At 28.1% G+C, this 24,900-nt stretch overlaps 1 protein-coding gene across 2 annotated transcripts; it reads right to left on the reverse strand.

Moving 5' to 3' along the window:
• Nucleotides 1-699: 699 nt before the first annotated feature.
• On the reverse strand, nucleotides 700-22,339 carry Mkp3 (Mitogen-activated protein kinase phosphatase 3). Of its 2 annotated transcripts, XM_014429742.3 has the most exons (7): nucleotides 21,848-22,337; nucleotides 19,532-19,631; nucleotides 14,276-14,468; nucleotides 11,020-11,155; nucleotides 7,487-7,673; nucleotides 6,427-6,557; nucleotides 700-1,936 (listed from the first exon to the last, which is right to left on the reverse strand). In XM_014429742.3, exons 1-7 carry the CDS (start codon nucleotides 22,221-22,223, stop codon nucleotides 1,860-1,862), a joined length of 1,200 nt encoding a protein of 399 aa, XP_014285228.1. In that variant the 5' UTR covers nucleotides 22,224-22,337; the 3' UTR covers nucleotides 700-1,859. The 2 variants fall into 2 exon arrangements, with proteins under 2 accessions (XP_014285228.1, XP_014285230.1); XM_014429744.3 differs by lacking the exon at nucleotides 700-1,936 and having other exon boundaries at nucleotides 6,425-6,557; nucleotides 7,483-7,673; nucleotides 21,848-22,339.
• Between the last annotated feature and the right edge of the window lie 2,561 nt (nucleotides 22,340-24,900).

A 24,900-nucleotide genomic window follows, 5' to 3' on the forward strand; every position in this document is an offset into this window, starting at 1 on the left:
GTATCTTCTTTACTGCTTCTTCGCACTCTATGTCCCATCATTTATTTCTCTTATATATTCCCCATGGTGCTATTTCTTCCGCAAGGTCCGTCATTTTCTTCCCAGTTTTGTGGGGTTTTAACCTTTCTCTGTATTCCTGTTTTTTTGTCCCTTATTACTAGGGTTTCTCAATCAATTTTCTTTGTTTGGGGTTTTCTGTGTGTTAGGTCACCAAGTCTTTATTACCATTATTAAAAAAAAAAAATCACATAGAATAAATCAGTATTAGGGAAGGTACAGCATATTGTATATTGGATCTGTGTTTATTTTTAGAGTATTCCTAGGAGTTTTCCGATCAAACCCATTTGCTTTTCATCAGATATCAATAATTTGAGAATTATACATCTTCCAAAACATTGTGGATGATTATTCGAAAGACAATCAAATTGTCTACTAAACCAATTTTTAAAAAAAATCTAAAAAGGATCAATATTAAGCTATTGCAAACAATTTTTAATCAGAATTAGCACCCAAATCGATAATGAATGTAATGTAACTAGACACAACAGATATTTTTTATATTAGGCTTGATATAAAGTTTCTTTGGTTTATTACTTATTGATATAATAAATAATTAATCATTGTGTAGTAATTAATTCCTTCTTAGTAATGGTTTTAAGAATATTATGATAGCGTTCTGAGGTTATAAAAAAGACAGAATATAGTTATGTTTGCTTTATTTCAGTTTCTTATAGAGTTTTACTAACTGTTTTGAGAATTTTCAAACTACACAGATGACAACATACAATGACGATAATTTCTACAAGGTACAATTATATCAATATAATAAACATACTCTACATAGTGCATTTTAATATTCATTTCGTAAATATCTCTATTTCAATATGGCAAACAGGAAAAATCTGTTTGTCATCGATTATAGAACAATTTCAAATATTTTATGGTGTAAAGACTTCTCATAAATAAAAATTACAAACTGTAACATACTTTAATTTTTTAACAAGCATTATTTCCATAAGTCATTCCATACCTAATGGGGTTTTGTTCAAATCATATTTCAAATAAAAGAAACATTACAATAACATACAATGAATAAATAATTTCTGATAAATAGTTATGCAAAAATGTAATCAATATAATGCATAAATTATAACTAGAGCCTTTGTTGAACAGAAAGAATACCAAAATTAAATCTATAAGAAAATAAAATGAGAGAAATACATATATGAAAAGAAATAGAGATGGTAAAAGGACTTGGCCTTATTTTGGCACATACTATCTTTGGCACTTAAAGAAATAGTTCTATCCAAGGGAGTTACGCTGTCACTCTGGTAACTATCACATGTTTCCTATTACCAAAGTACAAACAAAATGAAGACAATTGCATCTGCATAGGAAACAATACAAACAAAATATATTCATCAGTTAAAATATTCCTGAATAAACAATTAACTCTTTTAATGAAAAGTAATTTGTTTTGCAAAGGAATTCATAACCAGAATGTCATGATCATGGCCTCATATAATCTGCTCGATTTATTTAATCAATAAATAATAATAATTAGTTTTTATTGAGGCAACATTGAATGAAGAAACCAATTTCAATGTAATAATTTTTAATCGGAAGCTCTACAAACAACCCAACTATTTAAAAACAGCAGATAATAATATATTTGTTAAACCAAGAAAAACATTCCTTAATAGGCTAAGCTTGTATTATCAGTTTTTTCAAAAAGCTAGGTTATGCATAAGTCTTTAAAACATAACTGAATAAATTTAAGTATATAAATAAAAAATTAATAAATTAGCATTTCCTGAAGTAATTAAATTTTCATTAAAGAGCAGATCAGAAAATTCTCTTCAGCACCTTGAATAAGATAGAACATCATTTGGTAACTTGCTGGTTGATACAGCGTCGGTAAACACAATCCTGAAAGCTAGTAACAAACAAAGTTGTAGAAGAAATGATTCATATTTCTTACAGCTAACATTACAGTATGCACTATAACTTTAACACATCTACTTATTAATTTAAAATTAAATATTTGTAATATAATAACATTAAAATTTGAAAGACTTTCATATGTTATTATTATTAATAATAATAATATATATATTACACTGACATAGAAGGCAGACTAGGAAGAGAGAACATGTTAAGGAAAGATTTCCTAGTCCCTTATCCATCTTTGTCTTTTACCGGTTTCATGGGAACCACACAAAAATGTACATCCCATCCAACCAAAAAACGAAGCACAATACAAAATATTACATAAAAAATTTAAGAAAACTGACATATTTTTGGTATACAAATTCATGGAATGATTAAATTATCGGTATTACATTGTAATATAAACTATAAGTGGTCTTCAAACTGATTGGACAAAACCGCTAAATAAATTAACATATGAAAGCAAAATGAAAACTGTACAATAAAACAAGGTTTGATGACAAATAAAAAAAATATTAAAAACATTTTACATCAAGTAAATCATAAAATAAAAATATATAGTTTACAAGAGACTAGTACATAGTACAAATGCAGATGGCACTTAAAACACAAATTAAGATGGCACTGGGAAGCATTTTCTTTTTCTTTATACAATTTGCCACAAGCAGTTCTGGTCAATCAGTGAAAACCAAGCCTTTATATACAGACAGATCTATTTAAAATGATGGAAGTAAAAGATTAACAATGTTTAGAAAACACTGGACCCTGTGGGATACTCTCATATCCAACTCCTATATAAAATACAGGGAAGTGTTAAAACTAACCTCAAACTCTCCCTTATTCAGTAAGGTACGCCTAATTTACAGTAGACATGTTCTATACACAGATCTAATAATGGCTACACCACATATTTATTTAAAACAACATGGGATAATATAAATGATGAAAGAGATTTTTTTTTTTAATTTTTAAAATTTACTTTTTCTAAATGCCACATATTCATACTTGGCACAAAAATATTATAGTTATATAAGTGGCACGATTCAAAAAATACATATACAATCTGTCAAACCTTGTGAGACCAACAAGTGAAATGTCATTTTTTTTTCTACTACCATACAGACATTTAATTAAAATCAACAACAACAAATTAATCGTATTCATTATTTAAAAAAGCAAAAATATATACTCAAAACTTAATTAGTTTTAAAACTTATTAGGGCCTTATGCTTTTTTAGGGGAAGAATAATATTTTACCCATTATAGTAATGACCAACATAAACATGAATTTTTTTTTTATGATAGAAAGCTTTCTTTTTTCATATCTCTCTCTTTACCCTTGGAAGTTTAATGTTATCTGACTAGGAAACTGTTTATAATTCACCTATAGAAGTTAGTTATTTTCTTTACTGTACTGATGTTTTTTCATTACTATGAACTCAACATAACATGTAGAGAATTATAGGTTTACCATCCACCACATGTTGCTTAAAAATAATTTTTAAGTAATAAGCTAAACTTAACAATTTTTATAATTGTTTTTGAGTATGCTGAATATTTATAATTTTATAAATATTAAACATACTCAGTGAACTGAATTTTTTTCAAAAAGAGAAACAGACAGTGAACTGAATTTTTTTCAAAAAGAGAAACAGACAGTGTGATAATATAATTGAGTAGCCCACCTGAATTAGTTGACATGAAAAAAATTCCATTTATCCGAGAAAAAGTTTCAATTTTTGATTAAATAATCACAAATGATTACTAAAAAAATTAAATAATCCGGTTGTATGACAATATTATGAACTATTTTCAACTACAGTATCTCATAATATAAATTTAATATTCGAAATATTTTTTTGATTTTACCAAAATTATATTAAGCATCCAAAAAATCATCCATCATAAAAAAAAAAGAAAATAAAAGGGGGCAAATAATTAATCAATTATACACCATACAAATTTACTTTTTACAAATATAATATGTTTGTATGTAAAAAAATTACTGATATCAATAGTCAGGTAAAAACCAATTTATAAAAGGTACCATTTTATGTGGAGCAAATTCAGTTATGTCACTTAAAAAAAGAAAATTTGAATTTTCTTATTCAATGAAGCAGTTCAATAACCAATTAGAATGAAAAAAAATAGCTTTTAGAATTTAGAGCACGTATTAAAAATACTTTGGTCAAGTAGGACGCAACTTGCATCATTTTCCAAGGAACAGAACCTGACATAATAGGACCGCATGTATTTGTATACATGGATATTGTATTATATACATGTGCATGTTTAACTCTTGTAAGAGGTCAATCATCTAGAGCCTACTATGTAGGTGATGGGTTTTAAAAATCAATATTTGTTTTAAATAATTACTCTTGAAAAAATATTAGCATTAACGAGGTTATACAATGGACTCGCCAGAATCAGACACCTCCACATCGTTGAATAAATGAGATGGTAGGCTAAGGAGGAAGAAGTTGGGCTTTATAAGAATTTAAACATTAAAAAATATTCTAGACATAGCAATGAGCGATATCTTCAAAACAAACAACAAAAATGATTAGTTTGAATTTTAAATTTTCTTGTTGAGATTTATGTCTTATTTTGAGTTGTCATTTATGTGATAAGTTTATATTTTATCTTTATATTGGACATATTTTATGAAAGTATGGATAAATATTTTGTATTTTTGTCTGTTTTTATAAAACTTCTGATATAATACTATGCTATAGTTTTATATATTTACTATGCAATAGTATATAGTTTCTATTGCCCTTCTGTAGCCCGGATACTCTAAAATCGAAAGATGCTAGTTCCTCCCACATATGTCAGATTAGAGAGAGTCTACTGTAATTTGTTCCATTTTGCATTGTACAAAATAGACTTATATTAAAACTGCAAGCAGTCAGACCCCTAGTGATTTTATATAATAATGTAATGGCAAGAAAATCAGCAATTAAACGAAAAAATAAAAGTAATGAATATTGACTAAAATTTGAGTAGTATCATTACAATTGGTCCCCACTACACGCTTCTATTGAAATACGAGATTAAAATGCTAAAAAAAAAAATCACCTTATTCTTAAAACAAAATATCTCCAAAAAGTGACACAAAAATGTATATATAAAAGTCTTATAAAATTCTCAACAAAAACCAAAAACCCTATTCGAATAAATGAAATGTATGGAATGTTAAGAAAAAAAATGACAAGTTCTTTTTAGAAAATGGACTCTTCAATGTTCATTTTCTTAAACTAAACATCACACATGTTTATTATATTTTATTATTATAGGGAATCATAACTTCTCATCACGTTTATCATAAGGGAATCATAACATCTCATCACGTTTATCATAAGGGAATTATAACATGCCATCATTTATATTTAAGTATCTCCTATTCAACTTGGCAATATGAATTTATTAACACATTTATACATTTTAGTGTTACTATAATTTTTCCAAAATTTTAACAAATTATAAAACAATATTATTTATTATAAATAAGACACTTTTGTTCATATGAAATTCAAATTACTTTAAACTTATATAATAATATTTTTTTTAAATTGCACATATTTTAAATATAAAATAAATTATTTATTAGAAAAAAACTACTTTCAACAAAAATATGATGAAGGAGAAACAGAGATCATTATTTTTCATTGATTCCCCTATGAGTCAAAATATCAATGGCTGTGACACACTTATAGCCACAATAGTTAAAGTATGTGTACTTAGGTATAACCTAGACAATATATATTTATATAGAGTAACATGTAATATATATTTATAACTTATTATTTCCCTTCGAGGCTCAACTAGACTTGACATTTATACACTGAGGATTGTCTGGTAGTAGACATGAGCGTTTTCATTTCAACACAACATATTATCCTTCAATAATGTCTATATACACTCATTTCCTATTTACACATTTCATCATTTTACATAACAATCGCACTGGTTTTAAATAACACAGACAGAGGGAAAGAAACAATGTATCTATATAGTGATATATATATAATATACGTATAGTAATATTTCAAAACTTTTCCAACAATCAATTCAAAGATAAATTCAACTTCAAGTCAAAAACAATTCAACTTCAAAAGTCAACACTCAGCTTAAAGTACAAAAGAAACATTGTCATAACCAAACAAGATGGTTGAGTCTCTCGATCACAACCAGTAACTCTACGCCTTCTAAATAACAGATTGGACTTCATCAATGTAACTACAATTAATTTATAATCCTCAAGGACATAATTAAAGTAAACATTGACAATATTAAAAATATGAAACTTAATAAAAAAGTAAGAAAACAGGACTCTTTCTTTAAAAAAATATAATACATAGTTACTATACAAATTAATGAAATAAAAAAGGCAAACTAAATACGAAATGCTATAGCAAGCCAGAGGGAAGAGAGCTTAGAAAGGATATCTTGCCTCTTCCTGTCATTCTCCTGTACCTGGTGTCCAGCGGTCGAACTCTATTCCGGAGTCTGGGCTCTGGCCTATCCCAGCAGGTGATAAGAAAGTACCAACGGCCGGTTGAATACTGCTTGACGAGGACTTTCCTCCAGCCAACTCCTGTTCAAACCTAAAATCATAATATATAATAAGTATGATAAAAATGGCTATGAAATAAAATCTAATACAAAAGACAAAGTTTAAATTAAAACAAGAGCTAAGATTGCATGGCCAAAGAATTATGAAATCTGACAAAGTAGAATCCTGATAATCCTTTAATTCAAATTATTTAGGTATTAATAAAAAAACAAATTCAAAATTAATGAACTATTTACTGTAATGAAAAACGTTTGGATCAGGTCGGTTTATTGACCTGGTTTAGTATCAACTCCATTTGTTGACCAGGTAAAATAATTTAAAAATATATAAATTTAAATATTGTAGTTTATTAATGGTTAAAATTTTACATATTCAAATTTACTACCAAATATTCTTTCTCAGTACATAAGTAATAGTAGAAAATCGATCTCGCTCGCTCGATAAGGAATTAAAAGCGCCTAATACAACACAATACTAATCCACACTTGATTTGCCATATTTCCGAAATCTTAAAATGACGTGTTGCAATGATACAATCAGATGTCTGATGTAAATTAAAAATATAAATGAATAACTTTTCCAAATATTATTGCAAATTACTGTATCAATAATAACACTATACACCGCCGTCCGGTAGTGTTATAGGACCCATTTACTCGGCGTGCTCTCAATTTTTCTAATGGGCACGAAAGTTAAAATGATTTAAAATAAAGTAACAACAGAAAGGTCAACTACGAAATACCCGCGGGCCACAGGTTGAGTATAGCTCCACTAAAGGATAACACAAAAGAAGCACAGAAAGTGCAGATGGCTCAGATATGATCAAGATTGAATATATCTATACTTCATATTTAGCCCTTAGACCTTTGGCATTACGAATTATCAGGATTCTAGTTCTATACTGATATTACTAACGCATTATTACAGAAACAAGAAAATTTATAAGAATCATATACCCACGTGTGCAACTGCTCCATGAAGTGGAAGTTCGGAGCAACATTGGCTTTACGTGTCCGAACGAGAGCGAAAGCATCGTTAAGCGATAATCCCAGCCTGGACATGAGATAGCCAAGGGTAACGGTAACAGAACGTGAAACCCCTGCCACACAGTGGACTAGAACTCCTGCCTCCTTCGACCTTGCCTCATCTGGAAAATAGAGTATATATGAAAAAAAATATTGATAAAGTTTTATATGTTTCAAGCCTTGGATAAAAAATAAGGCAGTCGTTATTGCTTATTAATGGAAACTGAATTTTATCCAATCGCATAATTAATTTCTACATATTCAAAGCAACTTTTGAATTTAATACTAAAGAAATTTAAGGGAAAATAATAAGTTTTCAAGGGTTTTTTTTCTTGGTATTTCTAGATAAAGAAATTCCCTGGGAAGGCCAGTCCTGGAGATCTCTATCTCTGTCTTTAATTGATTTTTTTTTTAATAGTATGTACTAGCAAGTAATATACTATATAGTATAAATAATGCCTGTAAAGTATAGTATAATATACAATTTACAAAAGTCGGTTGTACATTTAATATTTCTATAATATTCATTAAGGTTGGTTATAAAAAGAAGGAAATCTGGAAAATTTTGTATTTATCATTTACATATTTTAGTAAAGATAATAATAGAAGAAAAAAGTTAAAGTTAAAGAACTACTTCCTCACTAATTCTACCATTTTTTTTTTTTTCTATCCTTAACAGTACAATAACTATAATCTTCAAAAGATATTTTTATAACAGCATATTACAATGCACTGCATCAATGTAGGTTAATGAATTAATTATATACATAATATATTTTATTTTCTACTAAATTTTAATTTGTCATTTAAGAATAACATTTATAGAAGAAGCTGTGTTTGAAACATGAAAATTGCACATTGTTAAGCAAAACTAATAGATGGAATCAGATGATATTGATACTGAACGCATTTAATTATTATACCCAGATTTCACTAAAATTTGGACAAGATGTTTTTGAAATAAAAGTGTGTCAGGGAAAATACATTTATATATCTATAAGCAAAAGTATTAAATGAAATTTGATAAAATCAAAATGAGTCCAACTAGGTACTAACCCCACAATCTCTGAAAATTTAAACAAAATAGGATTTAAAAAAAAATTTTATTGAGCAGTAATAATACAATGTGCGACAATTGAGGGCAATAAATATTAGTGTTCTTAGCATTAGTTCATAACATATACATAAAAAGAAAAACTGCAAATGATAACAACAGTACTCCAGTACAAGGCCACAAGAGATCCCAGCCGTTTGGTGGTACTGTACAAAATAGGATAACAGTTCGTCGTGCCGGAATAGTTTTAAGAAACCATTACTTTTTTGGAAATTTATGTTTTTTTTTTAAGGTAAACTCTTTTTATCATAATGTTTTTTTACAAAATAATTAAGAAATAAATGAATATTTCTATTTAATAGTTTTTACAGCTCACTTTAGAAATTTTTAATTTATAAAAACACGGTCACAGAGTTATAACCTTTGTTGCTTTAAGAAATTATTTCAATGATATTAATAAAAAAATAAATATACTCAGAGGAAAAACCACATTTAGCCTCTAGATGAAATAAATGAACCAAACGGATAAAAAAAGCTTTGAGACCATTAACATGTAGTTATAGGTAAATTTCAAGAATATTAGCGACCAAACAAGAAGTGAGATTAGAACAATAAGATTAAGAATGGAAGAGCTGACGATGAATAAAAACTTGAAAGGGGAGATAGAATGGAGGGAAGTTGCAACAGGTTGGCCACCAGCACCCCATTCAATGCCACCACTAGGTCTGATTCATTGATCTACCATGAGCTTATGAATCTAAACTTGAATCAAGATTTGTCTTTATAATAATACTAAAATATTAAATATAGAAAAAAAAAAACTAAAAGATTTGACAAATTTTGTATAAAGTAGCTTTATGGTTTGATGCCTATTAAATATTAAATACTATGGAGTCTTCATTATCTATACACTTAAAAATCTAGCCAAAAAGTATCATTTGACCACACAATATATATTTTATACATATAAGTATATTTTTTCATTTATTCAAATAGTAACATTGGAATAAAATATATATAAATTATATTAAATCAAATGATAATTTTTATATGTAATGAAATACATATGTTATTTAAAAAATTATAATAACCAAAAATATTAGGAAACTCTAACCATCCAACAATATTTTATGATTAGCAAGCAACAATCACACAAATTTTTTTTACAAAAGGGGCTAAGCAGTTATTTAAAACTTAAGTTTCATTAATTTAACTATTATTAATTGCATTAATTAAAAGTCTTTAAATAAGTAAAACTTCTCATATCTTTAAAATCAAAATACATGGAACTTTTATACAAAACTTGAAGTTTTAATCTAGTAAATTTTATATAAGATCATAATAATGGTATGATACTGATTTGTGGAGAAACTACCCATTGGTAGCACTATATAACATTTTACATTAGAAGGTCTCGAGGCCATCTTTTTTTCAGGTGCCTTGGAGGATCATCAGGAATGGAAGAGGAAGCAAGGTTAGAAACTAGTGGGTTTGGGTGGTTAAGGAGTTTATTATCATGGAAGGAATGGCATCTGGTTCAGGCCAGATCGGTTACATATGGAACATATGTCTTAATGGATTATTTTATAGAACGAACTAAAAACTTTTCTACAGGTTAAACTCTTACATTTCATGAAGAAATGTTTTAAACCATTTCTTTATTTAATTTTTAATTAAAATTTTATTTGACAAAAATTAATCCTTAAAAAAAGAAGGAATTTAACAGTTTATAGTTTTATCACATAAATAAACTTCTTAAAAAGGTGAAATATTGAAAATGGCATCATGATACTTATTCAAAGAGAAAGATTAATTAGGCAAGAATAAATCATACAAATTAATCAAAACGATTTAGTTTACTAATATATAAGTAAATTATTATCAATGCAATAAGTGTAACGTAATTAAAAATAATTATTGTACCATTTGATGGTTAATAGTTATAACAGAAACAAACTAATTGAACAAAAATAAAGCATACAAAATAATACTAATGCACAACACAATTAAAAATTAAAATTATTCAATTTACTAATTTATAAGTAAATTATAATGAATTTAAAGTGTAACTTAATAAAAAATAATTATTGTACCATTTGATAGTAAATAGTTAACAGATAGATAAATATATTAACATAGACAGATAAATTGAACAAAAATAAAGCATACAAAATAATTACTAATGGACCATTTAACTACAAATCAAATTATTCAAGTTACTAATATATAAGGAAATTATTTGATTAAAAATAATTATAATGACATTTGATAGTAAATAATAAGAAGATTGTTAGTTGTTAACTCATTGTTGTTCAAAAAATTCAGATATTTTCAACTTTTGAGAATAATTTCAACAAAAAGTAAACTAAATTTAAAAAAATTCAAGAGGAAAAACTTGTATATATCAAGCATACCTATAAACTCGATTGCTTTAGGAAAGTGAGCAGCAAGATTCTGACTCCAATGATCTGCAATAGGAATCTTCATGTACTGAATTTCACCTTTCCCCTCGAAGACATTTGGCAGGTCCGGAGTAACATTCAAAATGTACTAAAAAAACAAATACAAACTTCGGATAATTATTTTTGTAATATAATGCAAAAGTATATTTAAAAATGAACTTTACTTTGTATTTTTTATAGTTTACTGTTGAAATACAATAGTTTTGCTATTACAAAGTTAAAATTAACTGATTATGTTTGTGAACTATGAATTTCCTCGTAGCTGCACAAATATAGCCAAGTAAACAAAATACAAGATAACTTGTGCTCAGTGTCCTAGGCAATAATGCAAGCTATGAGTAATCTCTTAGTTGCAAGCAAACATGTTAATTAACATATAATTTAATATTTCATATTTCATTTTATAAGTACTCCAATAGTGTGTGTGTGTGTGTGTGTATGTTATAAAATGTAAGACCAATTTTTTTTGTACATTTCTACAATAAAACTATCAAATAATTAAGTCCTTAATTCTAGATTTATTATTTTTTATAGCTACAATAACAAATTATGATTTTGTTCACCTTTAAAAGGTGAAGTGGAATGTGACAAACCCTAGGTAGCAATTAAACGTTTTATAGCTGTGAACTTTGAAGTCCCATTCCTTCTGAATTTTTTATAATATGAGGCATTCTATTTGAATCTATTGGCATTCAAGAAATTTTTGGAGGGCCTTTTTATTTTTTAAGCAATTTCATTCATTCCTATATTTTCAGCACAAAACCCCCAGCCATTTACAAAGGAGGTTTAATTTTAATAACTGACGAAGGAAAATCTGGATATGAAGTGCAGAATATCTAACTAAGGGATTGATCTATTGTCCATTACGTGATATCATTGAATTTGAAATGGTCAAAGAAAAAAAAAACAAAGATAGCAATTACCACCCTGAACAAGTAACATGAAAACCAGGTACAGCTTATAATAACAAAAAGGTAATGTGTTTACCTCACACTTAAATGTTTAGTGAGGAATGCTTAAATTGATATTTTTCCAATGTCTGAGACAAACAATTTTTTGTATGTAAATGTATTGGCCTAAGTAATACAAGCAAATATATTTTATTTCCTTGTATACACCAAATATTGAAATAATGCATTTTTAAAATTTAGAATGTTTTTAAAATATACTTATTTTCCATAAATATTTGACTTTTATCAAACCCTATAAAATCCATATTTCCATGCCTCTTATCTTTTTTAAAAAAATCATTTGAAATTATAAAACGTTATCTTAAATAATTAAAAACATTGGGGTTCATGAAATCCCACCTTCCTCAAAACTATCGAATTTTTCACCTTCCCAGTTGAAGGTGAACCATGGTCTCTACCAAGTTTGATAATTGAACTTTCCTGTAATTGAATTATCGTAAGTTTATTTTTCCCAAAAATTCCTTTTGAAATTATTAGCAACATTTTGAAATTCATACAATAACAAACCAGCCTAAAAAAATCCTTCAATCAATTTTCATTATTCCACCATATATGTAAAATAAAATATTACACAGTGATCACTACAAAATTTTTATATAACAGAAAATTTTTAATACAATGGAGCTCATCTAGAGGTGATAATTTGATTTTACCTAGGTGATATCAGTTATTTTTCGAATCTAAACACTTTTCCTTCGAACATCAAAGCACCACAGAAATCTTTTTTTTTTTAATTGCTGTTGTACAAATATTCAACTCAAGCTTCATATAAGTCCAACATCAATTTGAGCCTTTTAGTTTTAATATTTTTATTGTACGATATATTGTCCTTCCTTTTCTTTTCTAACTGTCCAGTCTTCAAGTTTTCAACTCGCCGTCTAGTTTGAAGTTTCCCTAACTGTTCAAGATTTAAGTTTTAAATTCGCAGAGAGAGTAAAATAAAATATTACACAGTGATCACAAAAAACTATAAAATAGAGGGATGAGAAAAAAACAAACTAAATTTGCCTAAATAAATCAAAAATTAAATCAGTTAAACGTATGCTAGTTCTTCAAATTCAAAACATTTTCATTTAAACAGGGACTACATACTTAAAATTTGATGTACGATATTGTTTATCATTATGCGAATTAAAATATAAATATATTTTATTTTAAAGATATCTTGTTTTGTTAATTTGTTAAATTTCACAAATAGTTTTTTGTTTGTTAGCTAGGATTTTTAAAATATATAACAAAAAAAAAATTAAAAATAATAAGTAATGTAAAAAAATATGTCAACAATTAATGAGAGAAATGCTTTATTTAATAACAAGCCATGATGTCCAAATACAATGGGTTACCAGAAGTGAATAACGTACTAATCCGTCCTAGGATACAATATAAATACTAATAGAAGTGATTAACAAAGTTATAATTTTTATTTTCCCCCATTATAACTATATATCACACATAATTATTTTTTCACTCCTTTTTTTTCTATAACCAAGTTGGATTAATATTTTGTTTCTTTATCAATTTTCTCTTCCCCTTTTTCCTTCTCTGCTCTTGTTCTTGTTTTCTTCCTGTGTATTTCTTATTCTCTCTGTTCCTCTCCCATTCATTCCATATTTTTCTTTTTCAGGGACCCAACACAAATACTCAATGTATTTTACAAATTGTTAAATGTATAGCACACACACAACTTTTTTTAAAATCTTTCAAGATACACATATACAAAAAAAAACAAAAAACAAAGTTATAAATAAATAAAAATTTAGAAATAATTAAAAATGAAATCATAGCCACTGTAGTAAAGTAAAAAACAATACGAATAATTTAAAACCCAATAAATAAGTTTTAAAAAAAGAAACAAATAAATAGGTTTAAAAAAAATATAGAACTAATAGTTTTTTTTTTTCTAGCCTCAACTGTTTATATTGAGTAATATTGCACTCATTACAGTATTAATAGAGATAAAAGAGTTGATTCACACAATATTTACAGAAAATAAAACTAAATTAAATAATAGGAAAAAAATTAAAGTTAAATAAAAAATAAAGAATCTCTTCCAGTCTTTCAACTGCGAAGAAACAGCTATTCTGCAGTATATCAAAATGCATACAAGACATTCAAATTTGGAACTAATAACGAATTTTCCAACTTATGCTAGATTTACTGCGAATCCCTGACTTATTCTCAACGTTTTCCCAACTGGTAGACACCCTGTTTATGAAAATAGATTTAAAATTACATACCTTGATACCATGCTTGACGAGCAACTCTAGATCAGCAGAATTGGCAGCATTGCCAAGAAACAAGAACGGTAAGATTTCGACAAGAGAATCTTCCTCATGACCTGATTTCCCAGGGAGGCACGGCGGGGAACAGGAGCATTCATCACATTTGGCGCAGCGTCCTCCTGCATTGTAGGCAGATATGCGCAAAGACCTATAACACGTGATACAATAAATAGAGAATTTTCGATAGATTGATTGAGTAATCAATAGAGAAGATGAAACTAGTTTCAAAATATATAACCCCAAATAGATTAAAAGTTAGAAAACGAAAGCTTATACCTAGTATTTATTCCACCAAACCCTATAATAATAATAGCACTGATATTTTCTATTTTTCTTCATGCTTTTTAACTTATTAATTAACATAAAGAAATGATTTTTAAGCGGCCATTTATTTAAATGAGATTAAAATAAACAGTGAAAGCTAGAATTAGTGAGAGGAATGTTTTTTTTTCCCTTCTCTCGTTGGCCCAAGATTCCCGTTGGAGTCCTACTCTGCCCCCTGTTATTATATTATAATAGAATGGAGATGAGGATGTAAATTGTTATTATTTATTCATTTAATTTTAAAACTCTACTTTGGATTATGCTATAAATTTGCACAACGCCTGAATAGTAGGAGAGGAATGTTACATTTAAATCGAAATGAAATTTATTTTTTATAATGTTGTGCCAACTTACAACATAAATTGTACACCTAAGTAAAACAAGGTACAGGCAGTAGTCATATTAACGTCAAGCTCTGTTCCTTGGAAAGTGACTTTAAATAGAGTACTGGTTGATAAAAATGTACGTACATTCGTAAAGCTGTGTAATTTAGGTTTAATAACGGGAAGATTTTTATATTATCAAGTTTAATTTACAACTCATTAATTAAATCAGAATGTTTCAGGGTCGCTAACATTGCTGTCTTCTTTTAACTCATATAGCATCTCTCCTTACTAGTACAGTATTTATTATCTAATGGTAAACCAATATTGTCAAATATTGGTTTAAATAGTCTTTAGTTTATTTATTAACAGTATTTTTTTTTAATAACCTATACCTAAAATAAACCATAAAATAATAGTTTGCATGTACTTGATTGAATTTTCATTTTTTTGTCAGATTTGTATTATATATTTTTTTTTAAAATACCAAATAGATATCAGAAATTCACAGGATGTTTGTTTTTGAGATAGGATTTTTTTTTTTTGACAACTGAACGTATTTCCTTTTTAATTTATCACTTTTTTTTTGTTACTAATTTAATAGTTTTATTTTCATTTAAATTAATATTTTAATGGCTTCTCTCAATAAAATTCACTATTTTTTTTTTTTTTTTTTTTAAAAAAAGCAATGTAATTTTGATTCACTTCGACCTAACACGGTTCCTTGTAGAAATGTGCCAACGACAACTTAAAATGGATAGACATAAAATAAGGACTGCCTGAAACAACAAGTATATAATAGGATCAATAACAGAGTAACAATAAAATTAGAAGAAAATAAATAAAAAAAAGGTAACAGTGTGAATTCCTATAGTCATATATTTTTTATCTTATTACACACTAGTTATTATCTTGTTACTTAGCCCAGATGAAGGAGCCTATGAGTAAGGCAGAAACATTGGCTCACAATAAAAAATAAGTTTACTTCACTGTTCACATCCCCTTGAACAAATTTTCAAAATGCATCTATGGCCAAATACATCCACAACATTTGAAACTAATTTTATTTCATATTTTCTCTAAACATTATTAAAGGTAAGGTACATTTAGAGTTGGAAACGGGACATTTTGTACCTGACTCATAACCACTTGAACACAACTGATTGGGTTTTTCATATATATATATTTTCCCCCTCTCCCTAACCCCTCTGGATTAAATGAGTTGAAATTTGATATTCAGGATTGTTTTCTAGGCAGAATAATATCATGAAAGTAATTGTGAATTTTTACTACAGTTACTACAGTCCCTCCTAACTGAATTATGGAGTTGACGATTTTTACATAAATTGAGTTGGTGTTATAGAAGTGTCTTTTGGAGATCTCTAATTTTTTTTTTTCCTCTACCCTCTTCACCATTTTTTAATATATAAAAATCAATATTTGTTGGTAGTTTATGCGCTGCTATACCCTTCATCCGATTGAGATGGGGCTTTTTGCTATATGTTCAGGATTTTCCCGGGAAGGTTATAGGTTATTCTGATTTCTCTGTTAAAATATAAGAAGTTATTAACAAAATTAAGTATTTTTGGCATGTAGTTCAGATACGTTTTCTTATTGGTTATTATATGCCAATTGATTTGTCTCTTTATGAAGAATAAGAACATAGTATAACTGATTCTATTATGATATTTTATTAATAAAAAATTTAAAAAGAACATAAAGAGGCATAAATAAAGTAGGTCAACAAAAATTTTTTTAGGAAGGAAAATTATATTCGTTTTTAGCAAGGTCTGAAACCCTCAAATACCATTTTTCAAAGAAATTATAAATTACTAATTTTTCACCTTTATTTATTTCGATTTTTTTTTTTCTACCAGTAACCATTCTTCCTCTGCATTTTATCTAATTCCTATAATTATATTTACAATTAATACAACCACTGGAAAGCTAAATGTCTGCTCTTTTAAACTACATTAACAATTTTTAGATTTAATAAATAAATATAAGGACGAAATATTAGTTTCAAATAAACAAAAACTTTTTAAACGTTTTATTTTATATCTTTGGTTCTAATCCGTTTAACTTGATTCGGTTTGTGTCCTTCAGTTCAGTTTAGAGAGCCCTAAACCATAGCCAAGTTTGATGTATATTGATTGAGTCATATTGAAGTTATTTATATATTTTTTAATTTACTGTACGGCAAAAATTTTGGGCCAAAAGATTTTTATGACTTTTTTTAATAATTCGTGTTAAGTGTTATTTTAGGTGCTAAAAACAAATATGAACTTTGTTTCGCTTGTAAAAAATCTTTTACTGTATCTACATTACCACCATTTAGACTTAATGCTATTATAAGGATGAAATATTGGTTTTAAATTAAGAAAAACTTTTTAAACATTTTATTTTATATTTTTGGTTATAATTTGTTTAACTAGAGCCCTAAAACACTCCCAAATGTTGATTAGTTGAGTCGTGTTGAAGTTATTTCTAATTTTTTACCATACATTTTTATTATATGTTATTTACGGCTATAAACTAAATGGAGATAATAAGTAATTAATTAAATCATTAATCCAATGTGTTCATAACTAAATATATTAATTTATATCAAATTTTCAACTGTATTCAATTAATCAATCTACACATCCCTTAATCTAGCCATTGCAAAGCATTCCCGGTCCAGGAAATGAAACTGTAAAATACATTTGTGACAGATTTTAAATTATAGAAATCAATTGTTAGGACAAAAATTGAAGAACGGAAGTCTAATTTATGTTAAACTTTAATTGTTTAATTCAGTTTTATAACAAATTAAGCAATGAATGCAAATCAACCACTTTATAGAATTAATCCAGAATCAAGATATGCCCCAAAAAAGCTCAGCGAACAAAATATTATTCAGTAAACCTCTGCTTTTATATTTAAATTAAAACAAAATTGATCATAACATTACTAAAAAATGATGAATTAATATCCATATAAAACGATTTATTGATAAAAAGGAAATATATAAAAGACATATGACCTTACTCCGCACAGATCATATCCTGTCATTAAGTTATGATAGTGACAAGTGCATTGCTATAATATAGTATAAAGAATTTCATATTTCATAAATTATTATCACTGATAAGAAAATTATCTGACTTTAGATGAAATATTTCTATCTCAAAGAATATTCTCATTAAGATAATAAGATTCCAAGAGCTCTAGTATTATAAAGTGACAAGGAAAGATAAAAATATTATATATACAAAAAAATGTATATATTGACTAAAAACCGAATCAACCCACACAGGAACCTTGAAAGAGAGGAAATGCTTTTAAGGCCTCACCCACTCCAACTCAATTTGAATACTATTGAACCAGTTCACAACATACCATCCTCTTTCTCATTCAATTTTCATTCTAAATAGTTATCCTACCGATCTTTGCTACTTATAGTGAATCCAGAAATAAAATAAAGTTTAAACTAAGAAGTAAATCATAAACCAAATTGAATCCAGTTCAAGTATATAAAATATATTTCTATCAAATTTTCACAAATTAAGAGCAAATGATTAATGTTTATTTGCTAATTTAAACTGCTATCTTTTTCACCACAAATATTTAAAAAAAAGAATACAAATATAAGAATATTCCATATATAACTAAGTAAAGAAAAAAAAACAAAAATAAATAAGCTTTCACAGACCAGAACAAATAACGATAATGAATCAAAATTAAGAGTAATATATAATACATATAAATAAATATTAACAGCAAAAATCATGAGATATTTAAATTAATCTAATTTAATTATAGTAGATATGAAACATATCCATTAATGACAAAAAATAAATGTACTTTGTGTATATAGAGAAAATTAACACTTAAAATAGATAAAAATAAACATCATACTTTTGGAGTATTAATCATTAGCAGCATTACCTCAAAAATATATCTGATGAGTGATGAGCCATAAACCTCTCTTCGTTTCACCAAATAAAGTTCATATTAGGAATAAAATAGAACCCCAATTAATCCGTAGAAAAAAAAGGATAGATAAATAAAAGTGATGAGAAAAAAATAATTCGGAATAAAAATAATTGACTTTGTGGCTATTATTAAAAATTTAAAGATCGTTTGTGCAGTTGTATCAAAAGGAATTTTTATTTTAAATAATAATAAATTGGATGAATAAACTTAACTTTATCATATATTAATATAAAACCTTTATGTAATGTTTTTATAAATGTTTGTATGGTATTTTAATTTTGACTTAATATATGAATTAAATACATATTGAAGGTTTCATTCTTCTATCCACTCCAAATTAAATGGCTCTCCTGCTTAACCGACTAAGACACATAAGTGGAGTTCTACTATAATATGGTTTAACTCATTGGCAAAATTGAAACTTGTACCAATGCCTCTTTAAGAATGTGATACAAAGGTTGATAATGTTAATTAAAATTGTTTTTAATATGAAATTTTAGTTATGAACAGAGGCTCAACTACATATATATTGATTAAAACTGCATGAAAATTAAATATTCAAAAATTATATAAAATTGATACTGACCTCAGTCCCATTAGAGGTAGGTCGGGGTCAGAGGCAGAGAGGCTGTCATCCACAGTTTCGCACCACTCTGGATAGCTTGCTCGGAATTGAGCAAAACTATCTAAAATAACAAGATAAGAATAAAACATTAACAATATTATATTGTTACTGATTAGCATATATGTTTCTTCATCTGAGATAATAAAGTATGTATTCCATTTTAATGTAATTCAATTTTAAGAGATTTAAAATACATTATATTTATATTTAAATACATATTATTCCTACTTGGATTCATATTAGTAAAAATAATAATATAAGGGAGAAAAAACAGAAAAATAATATTAGCTATAAATATTACTAATGATATATAATATAAGGAAAAATTAAACATATAAAATTAAAAATTCAGAAAAGTGTTTCACAAAAGTAACAATAAATCTAGGATCTCGTACAACATTACACACTCCATCCTCAAAAAGGAGTTACACCACTAAAGCTGCATATTTAGAAAAGTTAAAACTGTCTAAATTTTTTCTGATTGTTTGGTACGGTACCACACAAAGTCGTAACCTTATATTTAGCTGGCCTATGTGGTAAGCGAAAAAAAAAAATACCTTAATGTTTCTTAATAGTTTTCAACCAAACTGCTCGACTTCAGAAATTAATATAATCAGTTGCCTATTATTTACTAGTATTTTTACATAAAAATACTAATTATCAAAATTCACAACTTCCACCAGACCTTGCTAATACTGATAGATGTAAATATAATGTAAGCAGTCTGTTGTAATGTTTGTTACAGAGAATAGGAATATTACACAAGTTTACACAGAGCGATGAATGAATATGCATTGGCTAGATTTGTTTACACAGAATAATTTAACAGTGATCATTTCACATTTAAAACGCCACTGAAACCATCTAACAAGCTCTGTAATATGAAATTTATTAACTAAACATTGGTTTAGTTCAAAAGTCAGGGACAACTTTATTTTATTTATAATTTATAATTCATAAACTAATAATCTCATAAAAATGCAAATTGAGTCATGTCTTCGAATATACCCCTCACATAATTAACCAAATAGTAGCTAACTAAAAATTTAATACAGCCACTATACAACATTTTCCAACGATAAAACATTATGCTAAGAATTACTTTTATACTATAAACATAAACACCTTTAAAATAGTATAATATTAATAATTTTATAAGCACAACGGCATAAGTTGTATTCATGAATGTGAGGTACAGTTGTATGATTATTACAGAATAGATTAATAGAAAATCTAGTTCCACTGTTCATTCAATAGTTACTATTGATAATTCTAATAATTTATACAAACATGGTTTGATTTAAGCAAATAAACAACAATGAACTTAAGTGTTTTTCTCTCATAATGTCATAGTCTAAACAACCTCCTTATCTATATGAATACAAGTAATATTACATTAACGAAGATATAATGTATTTGTTAATATTGTTCTGTTGTTAAAGTAGCAGTTTTATTAAAGAATTGGAAAGTGTAGGGTAATCAGAATGAGGATTAGCTGAATAACAATAGAATATTTATTACTTCACATTTTCTGAAACAAAACAGCTCATTTAACTTTCTCAATTAGAACTGTAAATTTAGTTTGATGAAATGTAAAGGATGTTAAAAAGTAAACAACAGTTTAATGGTAAAAATCTTGCTTGTTATATTAGGACTTCAAATTGAGGAAATAAATCAGAATTTGGTATATTAATTCTTAATATTTCACTATTTATGTAGGATAGTGTATGGGTTTAAGAAATCTATATTCTGAGAAACAATCTTTAAATAGATGGTGATAACATTATTGATGAGAAGGCTAAATATCTTGGACATCCCAGTCATAATCAATGATGGAAAAATCATCATATCAATTATTATTAGGAAATATGGGTAATGTTTCTCTTTGTTTACATATCACATTGTGATTAAAACTTTATTCTTAAGAGAAAGACGGATTATTGAACAAATAAATAAGGCGAAGGCAAAGTTAATAGGGACTGATTTAAACTGAAATCATGATAACATTTAAGTGGAGTTCAAGAACGGAAAAGTCGTTATGTTGTGGTTCGGAAGTTTATTGATGTCGGGGAGCCTTGTTATGAACGAAGCGGTTAATTAACCTACGGGACTCAGTCGAGATTGTATAGTATCAAAATGGGATTATCTCTGGATTATGAATTTCATAAATGAAGGAATGTAGGTAAATTAAGATAATTTAGAATGGAGGATATGATGGGACGAGATCGCATTCGGCCCCGAGAGGGGGGCCAGTTTGTTTACACACTGTCCACTTACCTTCGAGGCAGACGACGCGGCATCCGTCTTGAGCCAATCTCTTCGATAGGACACAGATCGTGTCGTTCCCCTTCTCTGGAGGACTGGAGTCACCATAGAGTACGAAGACGTTCTCCTTGAGAGCGTTCACTATCCTCTCTTTGAGCTCCCTGGAGCGAACTGTACTGGCCAGATCAATCTTTCCAGCAGCCAATCTTCTGAGCATGATGCTGGGAATAGAGAAGTTGACCGCTTGCCTGATGTGGGACTCGCCGAACTCGTTAGAAGAGCGGCAGTCGAGAATGATGAGCCTGGCCGGGCTCGAACGCAGCTCGCGGTAAAGCCAGTCCCTCGAGACATGCTCCGCCTTCGATCTCTCCTCCTCATCAGACGGCATTACAAGCACACTCCCAACCGACACAACAAACAACACTGATATAAGACACGACAGAAGACGCAACCTCGACCCCTCCCACTACACTGACTGAGGGACGCATCACGGTGGCTCTGCCCCTCCCTTACCTCTCCCACCACCTCTCCTCGCCGCTTCCCATTTCTCCCGCTCTTCCTCATCCCAACTGACCACGAAATGCCCTGTTAAAATACCGCACGCCCACCATAACTATAACACACAACAATAACTACAATTGCAGGCTTATATCAGAAGTGAGATATAGGCGGCGCCACTGTCGCTGGGTATGTACCGATAGCAGCTTACACCGTGGCTAACATCAATGAACGGTCACGTGACACCTCCCCATTGATAAAAGCTGGTTGCTTTACGCAGGGACACGAGGCGTGGGCGGTAGCCCCATTCTGTACTGTCAATGGTAGACATCAATGACTCTACTGTTTCCTCATCATCGGTGTACATATCAAAGGCCTACCGTTGGTGCTAGTTTTTATTTTATGCTCCTAAACCTAACCGTATTTCATACACGATGATAGTCCCTTACACAGTGGTTTAAAATAAAAAATCACCATTTCATTTTATTTTATAACGACCTATGACGAGTAGATGTCATCACTATGCAATTCGACTCATAATTATACACCACGTTTTTTATAGTCTCATGTCTACATATTATATTTTCTTTTTTAATGACTATAACCAAATAGTTAAACTATTTTCTTCTAAATTAGAATATTTGTACTTATCTACCAACTCAGTGAGGCTACAGATATAATATTTTCTAACAATTACTCATATCGGATTAGTGCGCCTCCCTACAGAAAACTAAACTTTTAATTTTTAAGATTGCATATATTATATCATTTCATATTTTTATTAAAAGCAAAAGTAACAGTAATGTATAGTATATCGCATTTTTCAAAATGTTTTTTCCAACTGCTAAACCTAAAGATAACATTTTGGGGTTCAACGTTGACAGTGGTTTCGAATCTATGTAAAATTAGACCTACGAAAGAAATATTAAAGTGTAAAATCCTGAAGATGGGGGAAAATTCTCTAAACATCGAGCTGTCGAATATATTTTAATTAAATTAAAAAAAAAATAGATGGAAAATCTTCCATTTAATTGGATAATTTGGATAAATTCTTCCTATTTAACAACAACTTACATGAGAGATTTTATTATCATTATTTTTTTCTCATAGATAATTTCTGGATATACCCTAATGCTGTAGTTGGCCTTAGCTGCAAAACATTATTAACAAACATAACATTATATTATAGAGAGTTGAATCGAATAGAGAACCTTATAAGATTTTTATTATAATTTTTTAACGCCTTTAAATATAATGTCTAGACCTCCCCCTATCATATGTCGGAGTTACGTATAAAGAACGAATTTTTGTACAAAGAAAAAAATATATATGTTATGTTTTTAAGGTATTGTAAAATTATATTATATTATATTATAATATAATATTATATTGTTTTAAGGAAAATTTACAATACAAACTAATCGTGTTTCGCTTACGATCAGTCCAAAATATCTAATTTGTTTTTTATTTCTCCTCTTTACACGAAACATCAATGAAATATAAGTAAAAAACATACATATATATAATTTGTTAATAACTAGATATTTGAGATAATAATGAGAGATTATTTAAATATCGTATTTATATAGTTCCGGGAGTATAATAAATTTATTTTGTCAAATTTTGAGGTCAAATCAATTCATTATTATTTTCATTAATCGGCCTCTTTAATAATATCATCCATAGAGGTAGGGTTCATAGAGTTATGAATTATTGATATGAGAGACAGAAATGAATGGAGAGTGGATGACGAAACGACGAGAGTGGGTGGCAACCCGTGTAGGTGGACTCTATCGATCCCACACCGAAATATTTCTCAGCTTTTCACTGTTTACTGCCTCTCCTCTCTGCATCATTCATTCAATTTAAAATTATTCTTATATATTGTTATCAAGTTTTAATTATTTAAAAATAACAATCATTCATTATATATTTGTGTTTTAATAGAAATAATTAAAAAAAAAAAAGATTTAGTGAACTTGCATTTTTACTCTATCCTCTTTTAGTATTATTAAAATTACGAGTATTAAATAATTACGAATAGCTTAATTTACGTTATAAGTATTTATATCGATGAATCAGAAACCGGCGCCAACTTGATGCTATTTACCCGTCATGAATGAATGAATAAGCTACCCACTACAAGTTATTTGTCCATTCAAATGCCCCTATTGGGAAAAGCATATCGGGATTTTTTTTTCTTTATTTTTACGTCCATACCCGCCAAATACACGGTTGAGAATCAGCAGATTGCCTGATTGTTACATTAATTAATCAAAAATCATGTAAGAAAGAATATTGTAGACCGTATGAAGTAGATTGTAGGAAGATAATCAGGGTGTGGTCAATAAAGGTATCAAAATAGTAAAAGAAAACTATTTATTACGAACTAACGTTTTGCCCCACTTTGCAGGGCTTCGTCAGGACTATATAAAAAAACAAGATGCAAACATTTTAGAATTAACAAAATATTAAAATAAAAACATTTCAAAACAATTATTTTGTCTATAAAGTATATAAAAAAGAATGGATAATAACAATATAAGGAAGTATACATGTAGGTAGGC

This window comes from Halyomorpha halys, unplaced genomic scaffold (assembly GCF_000696795.3).
Source record: "Halyomorpha halys isolate HHAL.00 unplaced genomic scaffold, Hhal_1.1 Scaffold817.1, whole genome shotgun sequence".
Lineage (NCBI taxonomy): Eukaryota > Metazoa > Arthropoda > Insecta > Hemiptera > Pentatomidae > Halyomorpha > Halyomorpha halys.